At 40.9% G+C, this 18,438-nt stretch overlaps 1 protein-coding gene across 1 annotated transcript in view; it reads right to left on the bottom strand.

Moving 5' to 3' along the window:
* Window positions 1–5,863: 5,863 nt before the first annotated feature.
* The window catches only part of trim8b (tripartite motif containing 8b), a 71,788-nt gene continuing 59,213 nt past the window's right edge, over window positions 5,864–18,438 (bottom strand). Inside the window, 4 exon segments of the mRNA XM_078413376.1 lie at window positions 5,864–7,733; window positions 7,736–8,272; window positions 12,316–12,431; window positions 13,513–13,544. Coding sequence (XP_078269502.1) covers window positions 7,633–7,733; window positions 7,736–8,272; window positions 12,316–12,431; window positions 13,513–13,544 — 786 coding nt within the window. The 3' untranslated portion in view covers window positions 5,864–7,632.

Consider the following 18,438-nt stretch of genomic DNA (forward strand, 5'->3'; position numbering starts at 1 on the left):
AGATGGGGTCTTTCCTTTTCAGCCAGAGCCACTGGCTACTCCGCTCTGCCACCTGTGATGTTTCCTTGGCAAAAGGGTGGACAAAGACCAGAGATGGGAAGAGACTCAAGGCAAAAGACTCTGGGATGAGGAGTGAAGAGATGTAGGTAGAAGGGATGGGGAAGGGGGGCCTGAAGAATAGTGGGGGGAAAGGGAACACGTCATGTGGCATACAGGGAAGAGGAGGGAAAAATTGCTTGCATTTGGTCCACATCCCCCTGAACATTGCGGCAAAACATTCTCAAGTTGAATGAAAAATCCATTGATTTAAATGTCTGTAATGTTGCTCCTTACTATTCAAGGGTCCAGGTTAAACACTGCCGCTATCAGCATGGGACACAGCGCTGGTTTCAAATTCGTCACATTTAGTCAACATTTATATATGTTTTGAACTAAATCTATTCATATCTTTCCAAGATATTGCCGTTTTATTTACTGCAAAAATTCAAAATACAGCTTCACCCACAAAAGGTTCTGCAGGGAATACAAGGACATGGATCACGTGCTGGCAGAGGAGATCAGTTTATCTTGGCATCATGTTCGGCACGGAAATTGAGGACCAAGGGCCTAACGTAGACTGGTCAATCGCTTTGTTGAACACCTTCGCTCAGTCTGCCTGGACCGACTTAATCTTCCGGTTGCTAAACACATTAATACCCCTTTCCATTCCCACACTGACCTTTCAGTCCTAGGCCTCCTCCATTGTCAGAGTGAGGCTAAATGCAAATTGGAGGAACAGCATCTCATATTTCGCTTGGGCAGCTTACCCAGTGGTATAAATATTGATTTCTCGGACTTTAAGTAACGCCTGCATTCCCCCTCTATCCATCCAAGTTGCACCAGCTTCTCGTTCTCACCCAACAAACAGCATGTCTCCAATATCATTACTTTCTTGCATATCTTTCATTTATTGTTCTACATCTCTCTACATCATCGTCTATATCTCTCGTTTCCCTTTCCTGTGACTTTCAGTCTGAAGAAGGGTCTCGACCCGAAACGTCACCCATTCCTTCTCTACAGAGATGCTGCCTGTCCTGCTGAGTTACTCTAGCTTTTTGTGTCTATCTTCAGTTTAAACCAGCATCTGCAGTTCCTTCCTACACATTTAGCCTGTTCTTTTGCTGTATTTTTCTAGGTTGGTCTATTTTGTTATAAATGTCTTCGGTTAAATAACATGGCATAGTAAGGGCAAGGTATAGTCAAAGTCCTACAGCACAGAATCTCCTGGTTCCTAATCTCTCGGTTGCCAAACATTTTAAATTCTCCTTCCCATTCCCATACTGACCTCTCTGTCCTGGGCGTCCTCCACTGTCAGAGTGAGGCCGCAGGCAAATTGGAGGAACAGCACCTCATATTTCACTTGGGCAGCTTACAACCCAGTGGTACGACAATTGATTTATCCAATTTCACATAACCCCTGCATTCCCTCTCTCTCTCTTCCCCTCCCCCCCTCCGTTGTCCTACAAGTTCTACTGATTACATCCCTGTATCCTTTCATAATCACCTCTTTCCCAGCCAACAATGGGCCATTATGAGCTCCGCCCTTCCTTGGTCATCTGTTGCCGGCCCCGATTTGTTTTGGCCTTTTCTCTACCTCTATTTCCCCCTCTACTTTCAGTCTGAAGAACAGTTCCATCCAAAGCGTCACCCGTCCTTTTTCTCCAGAGATGCAGCCTGATCCGCTGAGTTCACCAGCACTGTGTCTGTCTTAAGCACGGAAACAGACCCTTTGGCCCAACTCGCCCTTGCTGACCAAAATGCCCTAACTACACTAGTCCCGCCAGCCCACGTTTTCCCCTTGGCTCTCTACACCTCTAGTCCTAAAGCTAGTGTTCATGTAATCTACCCAAACAGGGTAAAAAAAACAAGTTGAGATTTGATTGTCTACCCATTGCCACCAGGTACAGCCATAATTGTTTTAAATTTATAAAGCATAATCAGCATCCTGAGGCAAAACACCACAAGTCCAACTTTTTTTTCTTCCTTAAAAAAATTTGGCATTCCAATTTCATGAAATGCCTTTATCAAGGACGGCATTTTCTGAAATAAATGCAAATTTTTCTGGGCCCTTCAGCAACATTGCTAACACATCAAAACCATTCCAGTGATCATCAACCACTGACTCATCCAAATCCCTCTGAACAACCAGCCTGCAGTTTCCTTTCGCATAAATAATACGCATGTGGAATAACTTACTGAGAAAGGCACCAATGTAACTATAAAAGGCACAAGCTGCAAATTGTTCTGGTGTAAATAGGGTTTAGGGGATATATGAAAGATTAAGATTATTTTCCCCCCATCAGATTCTTGTTAGTGAATGTCTTTTTTTCTTTTCTTTATAGAGATACAGCACGGAAACAGGCCCTTGGCCCACCGAGTCCACGCCGACCAGCAGTCACCCTGTGCATCAGCACAATTTTACTGAAGCCAATTAATCTACAAACCTGTACGTCTTTGGAGGAAACCGGAGCACTCGGGAGAAAACCCACACGGTCACAGGGAGAATGTACAAACTCCGTGTAGACAGAATCTGCAGTCAGGATTGAACCAGGATCTCTGGTGCTGTAAGGCAGCAGCTCTACCGCTACGATCAGTCTGAAGAATGGTCCCAACCCGAATCGTCACCTATCCATGTTCTCCAGGGTGCTGCCTGACCCGTTGAGTCACTCCAGCATTTTCTCTTTCCTTTGTAAACCAGCATCTGCAGTTCCTTGTTTCTACATCTATTGTACCAATTTGATTTATTTGGATTTACGATGCTTGGATGGCATGCAAAACAAAGAGTTTCACTAAACTTCGATACACATGACAATAATAAATCTAAACATAGCCATTAGTCTCTCGAGCTGGAATAGATAGCTACTGGTCGTACATAGTCAAGCGAAAGTTGATCCCATTCATTCAACGCCTATATTTCAGAATGGAATCTGCAAGGAATTTCTTCTTTATTTGGACAAGGAATGAAGTTCCACGATGTGACTTCTTTACCGCTACTCTGGCTGTGGTGGGTCACAAAGCTAACCAACGAATCAAACCGACACTTCACAGCTCAGAGAAAGTCTTCATAATAATACGCAAAATGTAACTACTTCCCAGCCGTTATCAGGCAACTGAACCGTCCTCTCACCAACTAGAGAGTGGCCCTGACCTCTCATCTATCCCCCCCTGGAGACCTTCAAACTATCTTTAATTGGACTCCATCTTGCACTAAACATTATACCCTTTATCCTGTATCTGCACACTGTGGACGACTTGATTATAATCATGTATAGTCTTTTCGCTGACAGGATAGCACGCAACAAAATAGCCTTTCAGTGTACCTCAGTACACATGACACCAAACAACATTTTATTCTACATGATTATAATTAAATATCCTGGATTCGAGCAAGACTAACTAGAAATCAATTTTCACAGTAGGTCTAAACTCAGAAGTAGTTACAGCTTTTGGTAAATCTCATTGCGGATGGGATAAAAGTGCATTATGTCAGGCTGAAGTTGAGGGAGGGGGGAAAAAAACTGGGAAATGTGGAACTATTCACTTCTTCTCACTAATTGGGAAAAGATTGGAACAGTAACAGGCTACTTAATCACGATAGGACACTTCACATGCCTCTAAGGAAGGGAAATCACATTTGATTGTGTTTTTAAAAGGTTATAACTAGGACAATGGATAAGGCAAGCAAGTTGAAGTATTGTATTTAGTCTTTCAAAAGGCCTTCAGTAAAAGTGCCATGCAAGAGATTTACAAACAAAATTAGAGCACACATTATTGGCGGTAATACACTGGCATGGAATAAAGATAGGTCAATGGAAATAATTGATAGGAAAGAACAGGTTATTTTAGGAACATGTGGACACAAGGAACTTCAAACTGTAAACCAAGCGCTGCAGTAACTCAGCAGGTCAGGCAGCATCTCTGAAGAACATGGACAGGTGATGTTTCAAGCCAGGTCTTTCTTCAGTGTCTGCCCATGTTCTCCAGGGCTTTCTTCAGTGTCTACCCAGAGTTGCTCCAGGTCATTTTAGGATAGGGGAGGTTTTAACTATCACAGTGTTTGTATCACTGATTTGGATGAGGTTACCAAGTGTAATATATCCAGGTTTGTTGATGATACAAAGGAGGGTGTCACTGTGGGCTGTGAGGAGAATGCCAAGTTGGATATAGAAAGGCTACATAAAGATAAGAGAATACGGCAGATAGAATATGTGGAAATGTGAATGGTCATGCACATGGATAGAAAAAAAAGTATCAAATTTCCACACGTACAAATATTTCTAATGGCAAGATCCTGAAATATGTTAACATTCAGGGGAATCCTAGTTGTTCATGTAAATCAATAACCACTAATATGCAGATCCAACAAGCAATTGGGCAAATAGCAGGATGGCTTTTATTGCAAGAGATCCAAGCGTCGGAATGGTTGCTCTAATTATTGACATACATCTATATTATTGTCACGTGTACACTTTAGACTTTAGACAGCGCAGAAACGGGCTCTTCAGCCCACTGGCTGCACTGACCTGCGAAAGGCCAGCACACTAATCCACACATGCCAGTGATAGTCGTACAACTTAACAAAGCCAATTAACCTACAAACCTGTACATTGTTGGAATGTGGGAGGAAACCGGAGCACCCGGAGAAAACCCACACAGCCACAGGGAGAACATACAAATGACACCCTTAGTCAGGATCGAAACGGGATCTCTGGCACTGTCCTGTTGCGCCACCCTACAGAAATAGTGAAAAAACGTTGTGCTATTCAGGTAAATTATCCACGGATGATTAAAATTATGCAGGACTTGCTATCCGTTAATGATAATCCATATCTGGAATACTATGAACAGGTCCTTTCGCTCTACCAAGAAAGACTATATCTGCAATAGAAAAAGGTACAGCAAAGGTAAACTCAGTTAATTTTTGGAATGGCAAATTTGTGGAAGGATGAGAGGGAGCAGATCGGGTCTACCCTTCAGAGTTTAGAAGAATAATTTCCTTAAGACTTACAAATTTCTTCCGAGGATTCATAGTGTTGAAGCAGATGTTTCCCAGGCTGGAGAATCTAGAACCAAAGTCGTGGTCTCTGCGAGTACTGGATTAGTTTATGACCATTATGGAAATCAGAATCGGCAATAGGATCGTGCTGGAAAGTGGGGCCGAGGTCAAAGATCAGCCATGACCTTACTCAATGCATAGCAGACACCAGGGGCAAAGTGACCTCCTCTTGCATCTACTTCTCATGATTCAAGCTATTAGTGCAGCAATAATAATGTGCAGGCAAGAACTGCAGACGTTGGTTTACACCTAAGATAAACTCACAGTGCTGGAGTAACTCAGCGGGTCAGGCAGCATCTCTGGAGGAAAAGGTCGGACCCGAAACTTCACCCATTCTTTTTCTCCATAGTTGCTGCCTGACCATTGGGTTACTCTAGCACTGTGTCCATCTTTGGAATAACCAGCACCTGCAGTTCCTTCCTAGACATGCTCCAGAGATGGATGCATGCCATAATTTCACCCAATTCCTTAAACACGTGTGTTGAACTCAAGATGGTGAATGCTATCCAACTATTCATTTAAGTGAAGATTGCAATTTTACCTGATCTTTGCTTCACCAGCCGATTACAGGGTAGGTACTTTAAAAGAGGGATTAGTGGACGGCAGGAAGGAATGGGGAGCCTGCTTTTTTCTCCCCTTCCTGATACCAGGGACCAAACATAGTAAGCCCAGCTGTCATTAGAAATCACGTCTGGTTTCCTTTGTGTCTGTCAGTCAGTCGCTGGTGATAAAACATGCACAGGAAAAAAGACAATTCTCAACTCTGCATGTATACATGTTTATTCAATGCCTTAAAAGAAGATATTGATAAAGTGACATGAAATAGGTGGTTAAGATAAACCCTGCATAACCTGGTAACTATAAGTATTTGAGAAAGACAAAATACCAACAGTTCTTGATTTACTGATTACAAGAGTTTTTCCAAACACTAACATTCACCCTTTTCTGCAGGGACAAAGTAAAACAGAGCTCCCGTGGTCAAACATCTATGGACCATCACCATACAGTTAAAATACAGCCAAACCTCGTTACAACAAACCTTCTGTTACATTAAACTTTGCCCAGGTCCCCTGCTGAAGCTCCATTTCATTTTTAATTTTTGAAAAAAAAGTCTAAGGAATTCAATCCCTCAATGAAATAAACTTTGTTATAACATGCAGACCAGCAGATCCATTGGCACCATTTGTAATTCATCTTTTTTTTTCCTTTTGCACAATTAAATTTGTTCTTGCCTTTCACAGGATAGTCTACTTCCACCAACATTGCCCAGAAAGGAAAACCAAACATAATAAAAAATTTAAAATGGGGGTTGAACACTTTTCCTGGCAGTCTGTGGTAAAGGAATGAAATCAGACCTGGAGCTCAATCCTCAGCAAAGCAAAGCATCCCCCCCCCCCCTCCAATCCCACAGCCGATAAGACCACCATGGGTTAGTAATAATGAGGTTCCACTGTAATAGCCCACTCAATACAATGGGCCAGAAAAAAATGTTTGTTCGACAAACAGATCAACATTTTGAGCATAATTGTAAATCACCCTCTATCCCCACCATTTTCTAGAAATAAAACAAGATTCCCAATTCTCCAGTTTTCTTTTCCTACAGAATACTAATTTAAGAAATGTCCATGTTATGCATTAAGCATACTCCCAATTATTTATTAATATATAGTTTACAGGACAGCATTTGCCAAACCTAAAATAATCTGCCTTCTCTTCTAGCTGGTCAGGAACCCAGCCTGACCAGTTTCTCAAACTGCATTGTAGTAGTCCCATTGTGATATTTTATTTTTATTTTTTTTAAAAACTATGATTAAAGTGACAGGCCAAATCTGCCATGCTTAATTAGGGTGTAGTTTCCCTATCCAGGAAGCCAACGTCACACCTTGAACTTTTTTTTAGAAAAAAATATTTTCTTCTTTGATTTCTTTTTCCACATGGGAAGTCCATACTCAACGGGGTTATTGTAAAAGAGCACTGGGTAACTATTAAAATCAACGCACAACGACTAGCCAGAGACAAATCTTCCACTCGACGGCGTGTGACAATTGCAAACACTTCCAGTGTCAGGGCATCATTTCCCCTCAGACCCCCTATTCAACAGGTCAGACAAACTCTGCCAATGCCCACAGCGCTAATTTGTGCTTCACTGTCAAATGGTACCTCTGCTTTATTGCTGCTATTATACCAGAGCACTATATGATTAACTAATATTAAACGCTTCTGCAAAAAAAGTGCTAAGAGTTTTCATATAAAAATTCTGTTATGGTTGCGGCACTCCTGGCAGAAACAACCAACAAAAAAAAAGGAAGCCATTTAATACAGAACGTTTCCATTTGTGAATGGATCACTAAACCCAGTACTGGAATTCAATTGCACAATCGCGGAATGTATTACAATCGCGCAATTACATCATGTGCGGAATGTATTTTCTAACGTTTTTTAAGCAAATGATCTGAAATTAACATTTAGAGAAAGAGGAAAAATTAAAAAGGAAAATGCACACTGTTCAAAATGTATGATAGACAGAATTTAGAAGATTAGCTTGTGGTGTAGTGTTCAGTGAAGGGTTGGTCATGTAGCCTGCAGTTATCTTGCCTGCAGTGTTGTTGTGAGATGCTGATCCCATTCCATACGATATAAGAGACTGAGGTACCGAGGGAGCAGGCGGAAGAGCATGTGCGTATTCCTGCGACGTCACAGACCACGGGAAGGTGCCTGATCTGCTGTATGGCTGGTGTCCATTGTGGTTCGAAACAGAAGGCACGCCAGAACAGAAACAGTTATCCACAGAGCAGACGAGAATTTTGCGGCCTCCGTAGCCGACAGACTGGGAAAGTACAGACTGCTGGGAGGGCGTGCTGTTGGGATAGTGAGTTGTATTGAAGACTGGCCCCGTGTGAACGGGCTGTGGGCCGCTAGTCAGTCCCACGATGTGTTGGGAAGAACTGCAGGGCACTAGGGACTGTGCCGACTGGCCCTCTACAACAGCCCCACCCTGGCCCATGAACTGGCTGGCAACATTGCCAGCCGCCACTTCTAGGAAGCCGTTGTCCACACCGGATGTCGTGGGCATTGGGAAAGCAGTGGAGTGCTTGCGCTTTTCTCCAGCGGAATTGGAAATGTTGCAGGTGTATGCAGGGACGCTCTGCAGAAATGGTACCTGAGTGCTTATCGTTCCTGTTAAAGGACAGCAAAGAGAAAACAGGTTACACAAGAAATCTACAAATCTCCGCAAACAAGTGCACATGCAGGTGCTTTAACTATTTAGCCAATTTTTATTTTGCTGAAAGCAAACATTTGATTAGTATTTCTTCCGCTTTCTCTGAAAGAATTCAGAGACTCAGTATTTTCACCAATTCATCCACCTGCGAGAATCCACAAAATACAGTGAAACATTGAAGCAGCACAGTGGAGCAGCGGGAGAGTTGCTGTCTTACAGCGCCAGAGACCCGGGTTCGATCTGTCGGTATGGAGTTTATAAGTTCTCTCTATGACCGCGTGGGTTTTCTCCAGGTGTTCTGGTTTCCTCCCACAGTCGAAAGACGTGCAGGTTGGTAGGTTAATTGGCTTTGGTAAAGTTGGAAATTGTCCCCAGTGTGTAGGATAGTGCTAGGGTACGGGATGATTATCTGTTGGCGCTGACTCGGTGGGTTGAAGGGCCCCTTTCTATCTCGAAAGTCTAATGTGAACCGATTCATCCCCCTGCGCGGTTTTTGATTGAGCTGAGGACAGGATTGAACCCGAGTTGTTGCCGCAGTGAGGCAGCAGCTCCACCAGCTGAGCTGCTGTGCTATTATTTTAAAAAAATGCTCCATTCAATACGATAAACATTCCACAGTCACTTCTCTATATGTGCAGAATTCATTGTAATCACAATACTTTAAAACAGGGAAATTCTGCTTAATTATTCAGTATACAATACAAGGACACTTACTAACCAACTTTACAGCTTCCAGTTCTTTTGTTTGCTCGGAACATTTTGACAATACAGACACGACTACATTTAATACTGTCCAGACACGACTACATTTAATTCTGTACAAGCATGACTACATTTAATATTTTCCCACCTGACCAAAAAAGGTGTGATGGCTGTTTTTATAACAGCACTCAAGGTTATAACCCTATGCAACTGGTTAATAGCTAACCAAATGCATACAATTAGACCAGGCTCAGAGATAAGTGCTAGTGAATGAGTTTTTTGTCCACAAAGCAACATTTTTCATGTTCAGCTTTCCAGCTGCTTGCTGACAAATGAATAGCTTTTTATTAACTTCATATATTAAAGTCACTTATTGAAAATGAATTCTCATCTTCTGGGTGCTAACCTGCAACCATATCAATATATATAACATGAAATGTTGGAGATAAATTAAAAAGCTTTAAAAAAAATCTATGTTTACATCAGGTTGGTAGGTTAATTAACCTCAAAATTATCCATCATGTGAAGGGAGTGGATGCGAAAGTGGGTAACACTGAGCTAGTGTGAACATGCCGATTAATGGTCGGCATGGATTTGGTGGGTTGAAGAGCCCTTTTTCCATGCTGTATCTTTCAGTCAATCAATTGAAGAAATTAAAGGCCGAAGTGGCTATGTTGAGCATTAAAGTGCAAAACAAACTTTTTTTTAAGTTGGTAAGGAAAGACAATTTTTACAATTGCATTTTTAAAAAGTACAGTAAACCCTTGTTATAACGGACCATCTGTGGGGAGGAAATGGTGTCCGTTATTTTCGATTGTCCGCTATAAATGAGTACGGGTCTGTGCCCCATTGACAACGCTGCCCAAGCACCGACCGGGTCAGAATCCTGGAGCGCTGTCACTGAGAGCCCAGGAGGACCTCCCTCATCACATGGAGCCTGCCCAGCACCACCTTGTCCAGTGCAATAACCGCTGCCCCTGCTGCTGGTTACCGTATTCAGAGTTTAAAAAGCAAAATGGGAGGTCTGGGGCGTTGGGGTTGCAGTGTGACGGGAGGTGGAAACCCTGTCCCACTCCAAGTGAGATTCCCACAACCAATTGCCCGCCTGAAGTTCAGGGTGCAAGGACATCGACCGAAAACGTTAACTCCATTTCTCCTTCCAAAGACCCCTTGCTAACCTGCAGAAGTGTACAAGTTCTTATCAGCTAACAATGTATTTTTGTTTCTACAAGCTAAAAATGCTGAAGGCCGTTTATTACATTGTTTAATAGAGCGGAGAGAAGCAATTGCTTGTCAATTTTAATGCCCTGGCAATTTCAATAGCCTGCAGCCCATGTTCTTAAAGAGACAGACCACTCTGACTGAAACAGTTATCAAGAGGCCCGTAATTACAAGGGTTTACTGTATTGTGCTGCAGACACTTCATGAATGTTCCCGTTAAAATCTATTATTTCAAACCAGTTGAGTACTTTGCAAATGTTAAGAGTATAGCAGCTCATCAGAAAAGGGAGTGAATTCAACATTTTATAACAGCAGAGATTTTAGATTTTGGTAGGATATATTTCTATCAGGAGAACACCAAGTTGAAATAGTCAAAGCTGGTATCGGATAAAATGATAGATGAAATTTGAGAAAACAAGAGGAATTTAACTAAATAAATCACTGGCATAGTAGCAACCAGGAGCAAAAGTGTTATTTAGCAAGCAATACACCATAGAACAGACGTGAGATAATGGAACAGGGCTCTCATGCAAATGCGAAGAATACCGCTGATACAAAGGATTGGGAAAGAAAGACAAAGAAGACAACCCAGAGTGCAATTTTGAAACAAGGAAATTTGGAAAGCAAGCGAAGATATAGCAAGAATTTAAATTATTTTTCAGGAACGTCAAGGCAATGTTAATCCTTCAGAACATATGTGAAGGCAATATTGCAAATGAAAACAAGGAATTGGCAGGCTTGAAGTATTTTCCATCAGTTTTCACTGGTAGCAACTGACAGACTACTCACAAGCAAGCAAGTAATGTATCTAACATTTCAGAGAGACTTACAGTGAATCTAGGACTGAAACTCAAGGTTTACATAAGCACATAAACAGTATAAAAACAATTCATAGCACTAAAGGAGTTTAAATCTCCAGAATCTGATCGTTTTTACTTCAGGGTTTTAGCCCTAAACCAGTTGTCTAGTTCAGGAACTGCACACTTAAACTAGAAACCACCAAATTTAAATCCATTATTTAAGATAGGTTGATTGAGTGCAACTGGGAGTTTATTGACAGATTGATTGCTCCGATATTGTTGGAAGTTATGAAAATGCATAATTAAAATCAGAAAATGGGTACTTGGAGCACCTTGAGCTGATCAATGGGAGCCAATATGGACCAGTAGAGGGTATGCTTTGTCCAAAGTAATTTAAACATTTGAGGAACCCAAGTCTTAAAATTAAATAATGACATTGGCAGATTAAATGAACAAAGCATAATGTCAAGTAAAATAAAAGAGTGAGCATACCCAATGACATTCGAAAGTCTAACAAGGGCAGGTCTACACGGCGAATGGTAGGGCTCAGGAGAGGGTAGTAGAGCAGAGATATCTAGGAGTGCAGGTACATAGTTCCTTGAAGGCGACGTCACAGGTAGATAGGTTGGTCAAAAAGGCCTTCATCAGTCAAGTAATGAGTATAGAATTTAAGAGGTCATGTTACAGTTATATAAGACATTGGTGAGACCAAATTTTGTATTGTGTTCAGTTTTGGTCACCATGTTACAGAAAAGATGTTGTCAAGCTGGCTAGGGTATTATTCCTTGGAACGCAAGAGGATGAGGGGTGATATTATACCGGTATATAAACTCATGAGAAGAATAGATCAGGTAAACGCAGTCTTGTGCCAGGTGTAGGGGAATCGAGAACCAGAGTACATAGGTTTAAGGTGAGGCGGGGGGAAGATTCAATAGGAATCTGAGGGGTAATTTTTTTTTTAAACACGCAGTTGTTTGGTGGGTGTATGGAATTAACTGCAATTACTATTGCAACATTTAAGAAACATTTAGACAGGTACATGGATAGGATAGATTTAGAGGATGTGGGCCAAAAGCAGGCAAGTGTGACTAGTGTAGATTGGGTATGTTGGTCAGCGTAGGCAAGTTGGGCCGAAGAGCCTGTTTCCACACTGTATGACTTCAAGACATCGGTTCCAATTATGCCGAGCATTCAAAGTATACTTCATTTAAAAACACTACTTGTTCATGTTTACATTGCACGTATTCTATTTTTAAATAGGTTTATTTTATTATTACCTTCAAGCAACTTTCTGATGTGTTTCTCCTTCTTACCAATTTCACTCAAGAAAGGTTTTGGCTGGAGGTGACCAAATTTAGGTGGGGGCAACCCATTTCCGGTACATGCCTGAGCCCTTGAAAGAAAAATACTCTTTATGAACAAAAAATATATTGCTTTCTGTTTTGCATCACGATCAGATTTTTTTCAACAATTCAAGGGTTACCATCTAGCCAATACATTTAAATACTTTTTAATACATGTCTGCTCACACAGTAGAATAAAATGAAGCCTGTATAATGCTTCAATGGTACTGTCGTGTCCAACCAGAGCCTCAGCCGTAAACGAAGATCAGACCCATTATTCATTGGGTAATTTGTATACAAGTAACAGTCAGTTATTTCAGATTTTCTCTGAATAATCTGGCGGCGCCGTGGGAATGAACTACATTTATTTGTGAGGATGCACTTACAGATACTGAGGATGACACCATGTAAAAGCACCAGACAAACTTCTGAAAGATTAGAAACTGGTTCAACACTGAAAAAGGCACACTAAACGGCATTATCATTTGCGTGATTAGTCTCTTCACTCTTTAGTGAAGAAATCAGACAATATTATATTGCTTCTGTACTAGTATTACTTCTGAAATGCAGTTTCTATTTAACAATAAATTGGATAGGAAAGATTTTGAGCAGTAGAACTGATTGAGAGTCGAATTACTTCTTGCAGCTAACCTGCTTCACTTGATCTTGGCTTCCTGCACGCAATATAGCAGAAGAGGAAATGAGAGTACTTTGTGAGCAGCATATCAAGTCAAAGCAGATCATATTACTTGAATGACCTCAGTGGCCCAATGCACATCATTCAAATTTGAAACGGTGTTGCGATTTTAAAGAATCGTTCAATTAATGGAATTAACATTAATGTCAATAGTGCAATTAGTGTGTTGGAAGGAACTGCAGATGCTGGTTTAAACCGAAGATAGACACAAAAAGCTGGAGCAACTCAGCGGGACAGGCAGCATCTCTGGAGAGAAGGAATGGGCAATGTTTCAGGTCGAGACCCTTCCTCAGGAAAGCAGTACTTTTGCTGAGATTAGTAATAACATCTAACTTACAAAATGGCCATTTTCAACACTCTGTCATATGCAAATTCCCAAATACCCTCCACACTTCCATATTATGTTTGTACAAAAACATAACGTTAATGCTTACCTTTCCATTAGAATTTTCACTGATTTTGTATTCTGAAAAAAAAGCAAATAGATAAAAGTTACAAAGCAATCTATTCTTTTTTCATTTATTTTCAGGATCTGAGTTTTTCCTAACAAATTTCTTTTAAAATGCAACTTCCACTGATGAAACAAGTAGAAGAAATAAATATTCTTCTGTAATCAGGGAAAAATAACCAACTAGAATGACTGAAGACTGGCCTCACTCAGCTAGAAACTGAGTACCAACTTTGGCATATTATGACCAGTGGAATGGGGTTGAAAGAATGGGGAGAAGAGATAATATTGAGAAAAATTTATGGCAATGAAACCGTAAGCCCAGAACGTCCTGCTAGTGGTTTGCTCCTAGTGATCACCATTGCCGCATGTACCAACTAGATTTATTTTTATGGATCCACTGGTAGCAAATTGTTACACGGAAAAAACACCTTGATCAAAAATGGCAGGGTACTCAAGGCCTTGAAGAGTAAATATTGGCACGAATGAGGCCCAAGTATGAAAAATTACTGGGAAAACTGTTTCCAAGGCTTTGCTTCCTGTTCAATCAATTAAGGACCTAATATTTCAGAATGGTCAGAGCATGATCATGCTTAAATATTTAAAGCATAATTAAACGGCAAAAATCTAAAAACGGACACATTTGAAAACACAATTAAAAATATCTAAAGCAATCTCAATGAACTAACTAAAAGTAAATTATCTTATCATTTTCATTGTCCCCCTCAGCCACCCCTTGCCATTCAAAATGGTTCCATTATTTCTACACTGGATTAGATCTGGTACAGAATTAGCAAGAAAAATGTTTCACCATAACTGCAACTTCAAGTTCTGCTGCTGCACTCCATGACAAGACCAATGTTAGAGAACTTCCTGGGAATTGTCAGAGCTACGTCAAGTGTTTGGGACTCCCATGCAAGCACAGAAACACAGAATCCCAAATTTGGCAGCAGTTTGAGAAATACCCACAATAACCCTTCAAAGTTCCAACTAATTATTTGCAAAAGATTCTGTGCTCTTTGATTTTATGACTATAACTGATGGGGTGAAAATTGATATGGAAGGGAATGAAGGCTGGCCATGGTTAACGTACACAAATCAACAGCACCCAAATTGCTGGAGTAACTCAGTGGGACAGGCAGCATCTCTGGAGGATATGGAGAGGTGCATTTTGGGTCAGGACTCTTCTTCAGACTGAAGGAGATTGAAGAAGAATCCCAAGCTGAAACGTGACCTGTGCATGCCCTCCAGAGATACTGCCTAACCCGCTGAATTAGGGTGCAGTGGTAGAGATGCTGCCTTAGAAGAGCCAGAGACCCGAGTTTGATCCTGACTACGGGAACTGTCTATACATTCTCGCTGTGACCGCGTGGGTTTTCTCCAGGTGCTCCAGTTTCTTATCACACTCCAAATATGCACAGGTTTGTAGATTAATTGACTTGGGCAAAATTGTAGGTGGTCCCTAGTGTGTAGGATTGTGCTAGTGTATGGGGTGATCATTGGTCGGCGTAGACTTGGTGGGCCGAAGGGCCTGTATCCCCGCTGTATCTCTGAAATCTAACGCGCACTTTGGGTTCTATACAAGATTCCAGCATCTATAATTCCATCAACAGATCCCGACAAGATGCATCGTCGGTTGCTGTCAATGTGGGCGGAGGATCCTGTGACAAAGCTTGTTATAATTGTCCAATCTTCCCCAAATACAGGGAACGTACCAGAGGACTGGGAAATGGCAAATATGTTCACCCATGTCTGTAGACATGCTGGCTAACCGCAGGCCAGTTCAATCCTGCTTGCGAGGAGGCTTTTTTGATGCAGGCCGAGAAAACATTAAAACTTATTTGGAGAAGTATGAGTAAATAAAGGAGAGTCAGTGTGGATTTGTTAAAAACTTATATCTTGTTTACCTAACCTGATTGAATTTTTGATGTGGCAAGAGAGAAAGTTGAAGAAAGGAATGCAGCAGATGTTTGTCTATGCAGATTTCAAGAAGGTATTTGATTAAGTCCCAAATAAAAAGGTCAGTTTGTAAAATTGAGGCTCAAGGAATTAAAGGATAACTAGCACCGTTGATAGGAAATTAGATTAAAGGCAGAAAGGAAAGGTATATAGATACAAAAACTGCAGATGCTGGTTTATAAAAAAAAGACTTAAAGTGCCGAGTCATGTGGAGCGTCAGGTAGCATCTCTGAAGAACATGGATAGTTGACGTTTCAGGTCGGGACCCTTCTTCAGGTATATATATGTTGTCTAGCATGTGAATGGTACACAGTCCCATTCTGCAGGTATCAGCGTCAGACCACTGCTTTGTTTGGGTATACATTAATTTCTTAAACATGGGTGTAGAGGCAGACCATTTCTCCAAGGAGTCTATTACTTTCTTCATTTATCATATATCCAAATTTGCAGATGACACAAAGCTTAAAAATGAAATAAACAGCGAGAATAGCAATATGGATAGGTGGGCTGAGTGGAAAGACAAGATGCTGATTAAATTTAATATAAAGAAATGTGAAGTGGTGGTCCTTCTGCCAAAGATGATGGAGTCACAATATAGACTAAATGGCAGAGTTCTAAATCCATAGAATCATTTAGGTTAAGAGGTCATATTGGTGAAGATGAGGTTATTGAGGTAGAGGAGAGGAGAGTTGATAGACGTATACAAGATCATGATGGGTTACGACAAAGCTGAAGTTGTTCCTATAAGCCGACAGTTCCAGGACCATGGGGCAGAGAAACAAAATTCCACAAGTTCACAAGTTATAGGAGTAGAATTAAGCCATTCGGCCCATGGAGTCTACTCTGCCATTCAATCACGGGTGATCTCTGCTTCCTAATCCAATTTTCCAGCCTTCTCCCCATAACCCTGACATCTGTTCTAATCTCTGCCTTAAAAATATCCACAGACTTGGCCTCCACAGCCCCCTGTGGCAATGAGTTCCACAGATTAACTACCCTACTCCAGAAGGTACAGGAAAGGATTAAGAATGAAAGCAGTTTAAGATCCAGAGGTCGTTGCCTGCAAGGGTAGCAAAAACAGAATCAAATCAATATTGCAAAATGGATTTGGCTGTGCGTTTGAGAGCAAATCATTTCAGGGCTATTGGGAAAGAGTGGGGGAATAGGGCTGATCAGATTGCTTGACTACAAACTGGCATGGATTCAATGGGCTGAATAGACTCCTTGTGTGCAGTAACTTTTCTCGGAGATGGAATAATAAATGGCATTCTTCAAATAAACTGCATTCTTTCAATGTCCTTTTTGCCTACAGAAACAGTCAAATATTTATTTTACCAGAATTACACTCAACCAGGAGCCCCATAAGGCAGGAGGGGGAGAAGAGATGAAAAGCAATGCTGTGTTTAAATCCTTATTTTTCTGGAACATAAATAAAAAAACACCCAAAATAAGTGTACCACCAGAAATTACTGCCTTGTATTTGTGCAATATTCCAGACCCCATGTAAAACACATAGAATTGACTCTCTACACTAACTTGATATGCAAAAACTTGTGAAAGAGATGGCAAGCGTAAAAATTTATAAAGCAAAAGGAGGAAAAAACTCCAGCAACTGCAGTTATGGCAATCCATTTTGGAATTTAATTTCATAATTATAGATGCTAAAATCTGCTCAGGAACCTAAATATCACTGTTTTCATATTAAGAATACTTGCAAATAGACTGACAGGCTAGGTATGCATTACTTCAACCAATTTGGAAATCAAGATACTTCAGTAAATATTTAATGCAATGACATCACACCACCTTCAAAATTATTAAAATAACAAATAATTATAGCCAACCTGCCCAATTGACCACATTTTAAAAAAAGATGCATTGATTCAAACTATACCAATATCCCTTTTCAGAATAGGGATGTACAAAAGCCTGAGAGGAATAGATCGGGAAGATGCGCAGAGTAGGGGAATCGAGAACTAGAGGACATAGGTTTAAGGTGCAGGGGGAAGCATTTAATAGGAACCCGAGGGGTAACCTTTTCACACAAAGGGTGGTGGGTGTATGGAACAAGCTGCCGGAGGAGGTAGTTGAGGCAGATACTATCGCAATATTTAAGAAATATTTAGACAGGTACATAGATATGAGAGGTTTAGTGGGACATGGGCCAAACGCAGGCTGATGGGATGAGTGTAGATGGGACATGTTGTTTGGTGTGGGCAAGTTGGGCTGAAGGACCTGTTTCCACGCCGTATGACTCCAAAAAAAATTAACTCCTCAAATGCCACTGACCCAATGAAAGTTCTTAAACACAAGTCTAATTTCAGTTTAATCTCAGATTTTCCTTCATGCAGAAAATGATTGCAAATCCAATGTTTTGTTGAAAATTGCTTTCAAAGTTAGGACATCTTTGACATGATGAATTAATTCATGATTATATACAGATTTATCTATATACATCCCATCTCCAGAGCTGTTAGCAGAGATTAATGTGCATTTGTTACAGGTATGTATATCATCTAAAGGCTCTGGCTCACTTGCAATTTACCATTTCAAAGTAGAAAATTTCACTATGTTTTCCACAGTAAAACAGATATTGCGAGAGATCTACCAGCAATATGATACAAAGCAGTACAGAACACAGTGCATCCATGGAAAATGACAGGTGTTGGTTCGGTATGCCATGTTCACAGCCAGCTCTTTCAATTTCTTACAAGTGGAGAAATAACACAAAGTAGGGAAAATGCAGGTACTCTTGCACTACATCTGGGCATTAAAATGAATAGACTTGCATTGAGTTTTTCCATGATTCTTAGTTTAGAGATACAACATGGAAACCGACCCTTTGGCCCACCGAGTTCACATCGACCATCGATCATAATAGTTCTATGTTATCACACACACAAAGGGCAATTTACAGAGGCCAATTAACCTGAAAACCTGCACATCATTGGGA

The sequence above is a fragment of the Rhinoraja longicauda genome, chromosome 16, assembly GCF_053455715.1.
Source record: "Rhinoraja longicauda isolate Sanriku21f chromosome 16, sRhiLon1.1, whole genome shotgun sequence".
NCBI lineage: Eukaryota > Metazoa > Chordata > Chondrichthyes > Rajiformes > Arhynchobatidae > Rhinoraja > Rhinoraja longicauda.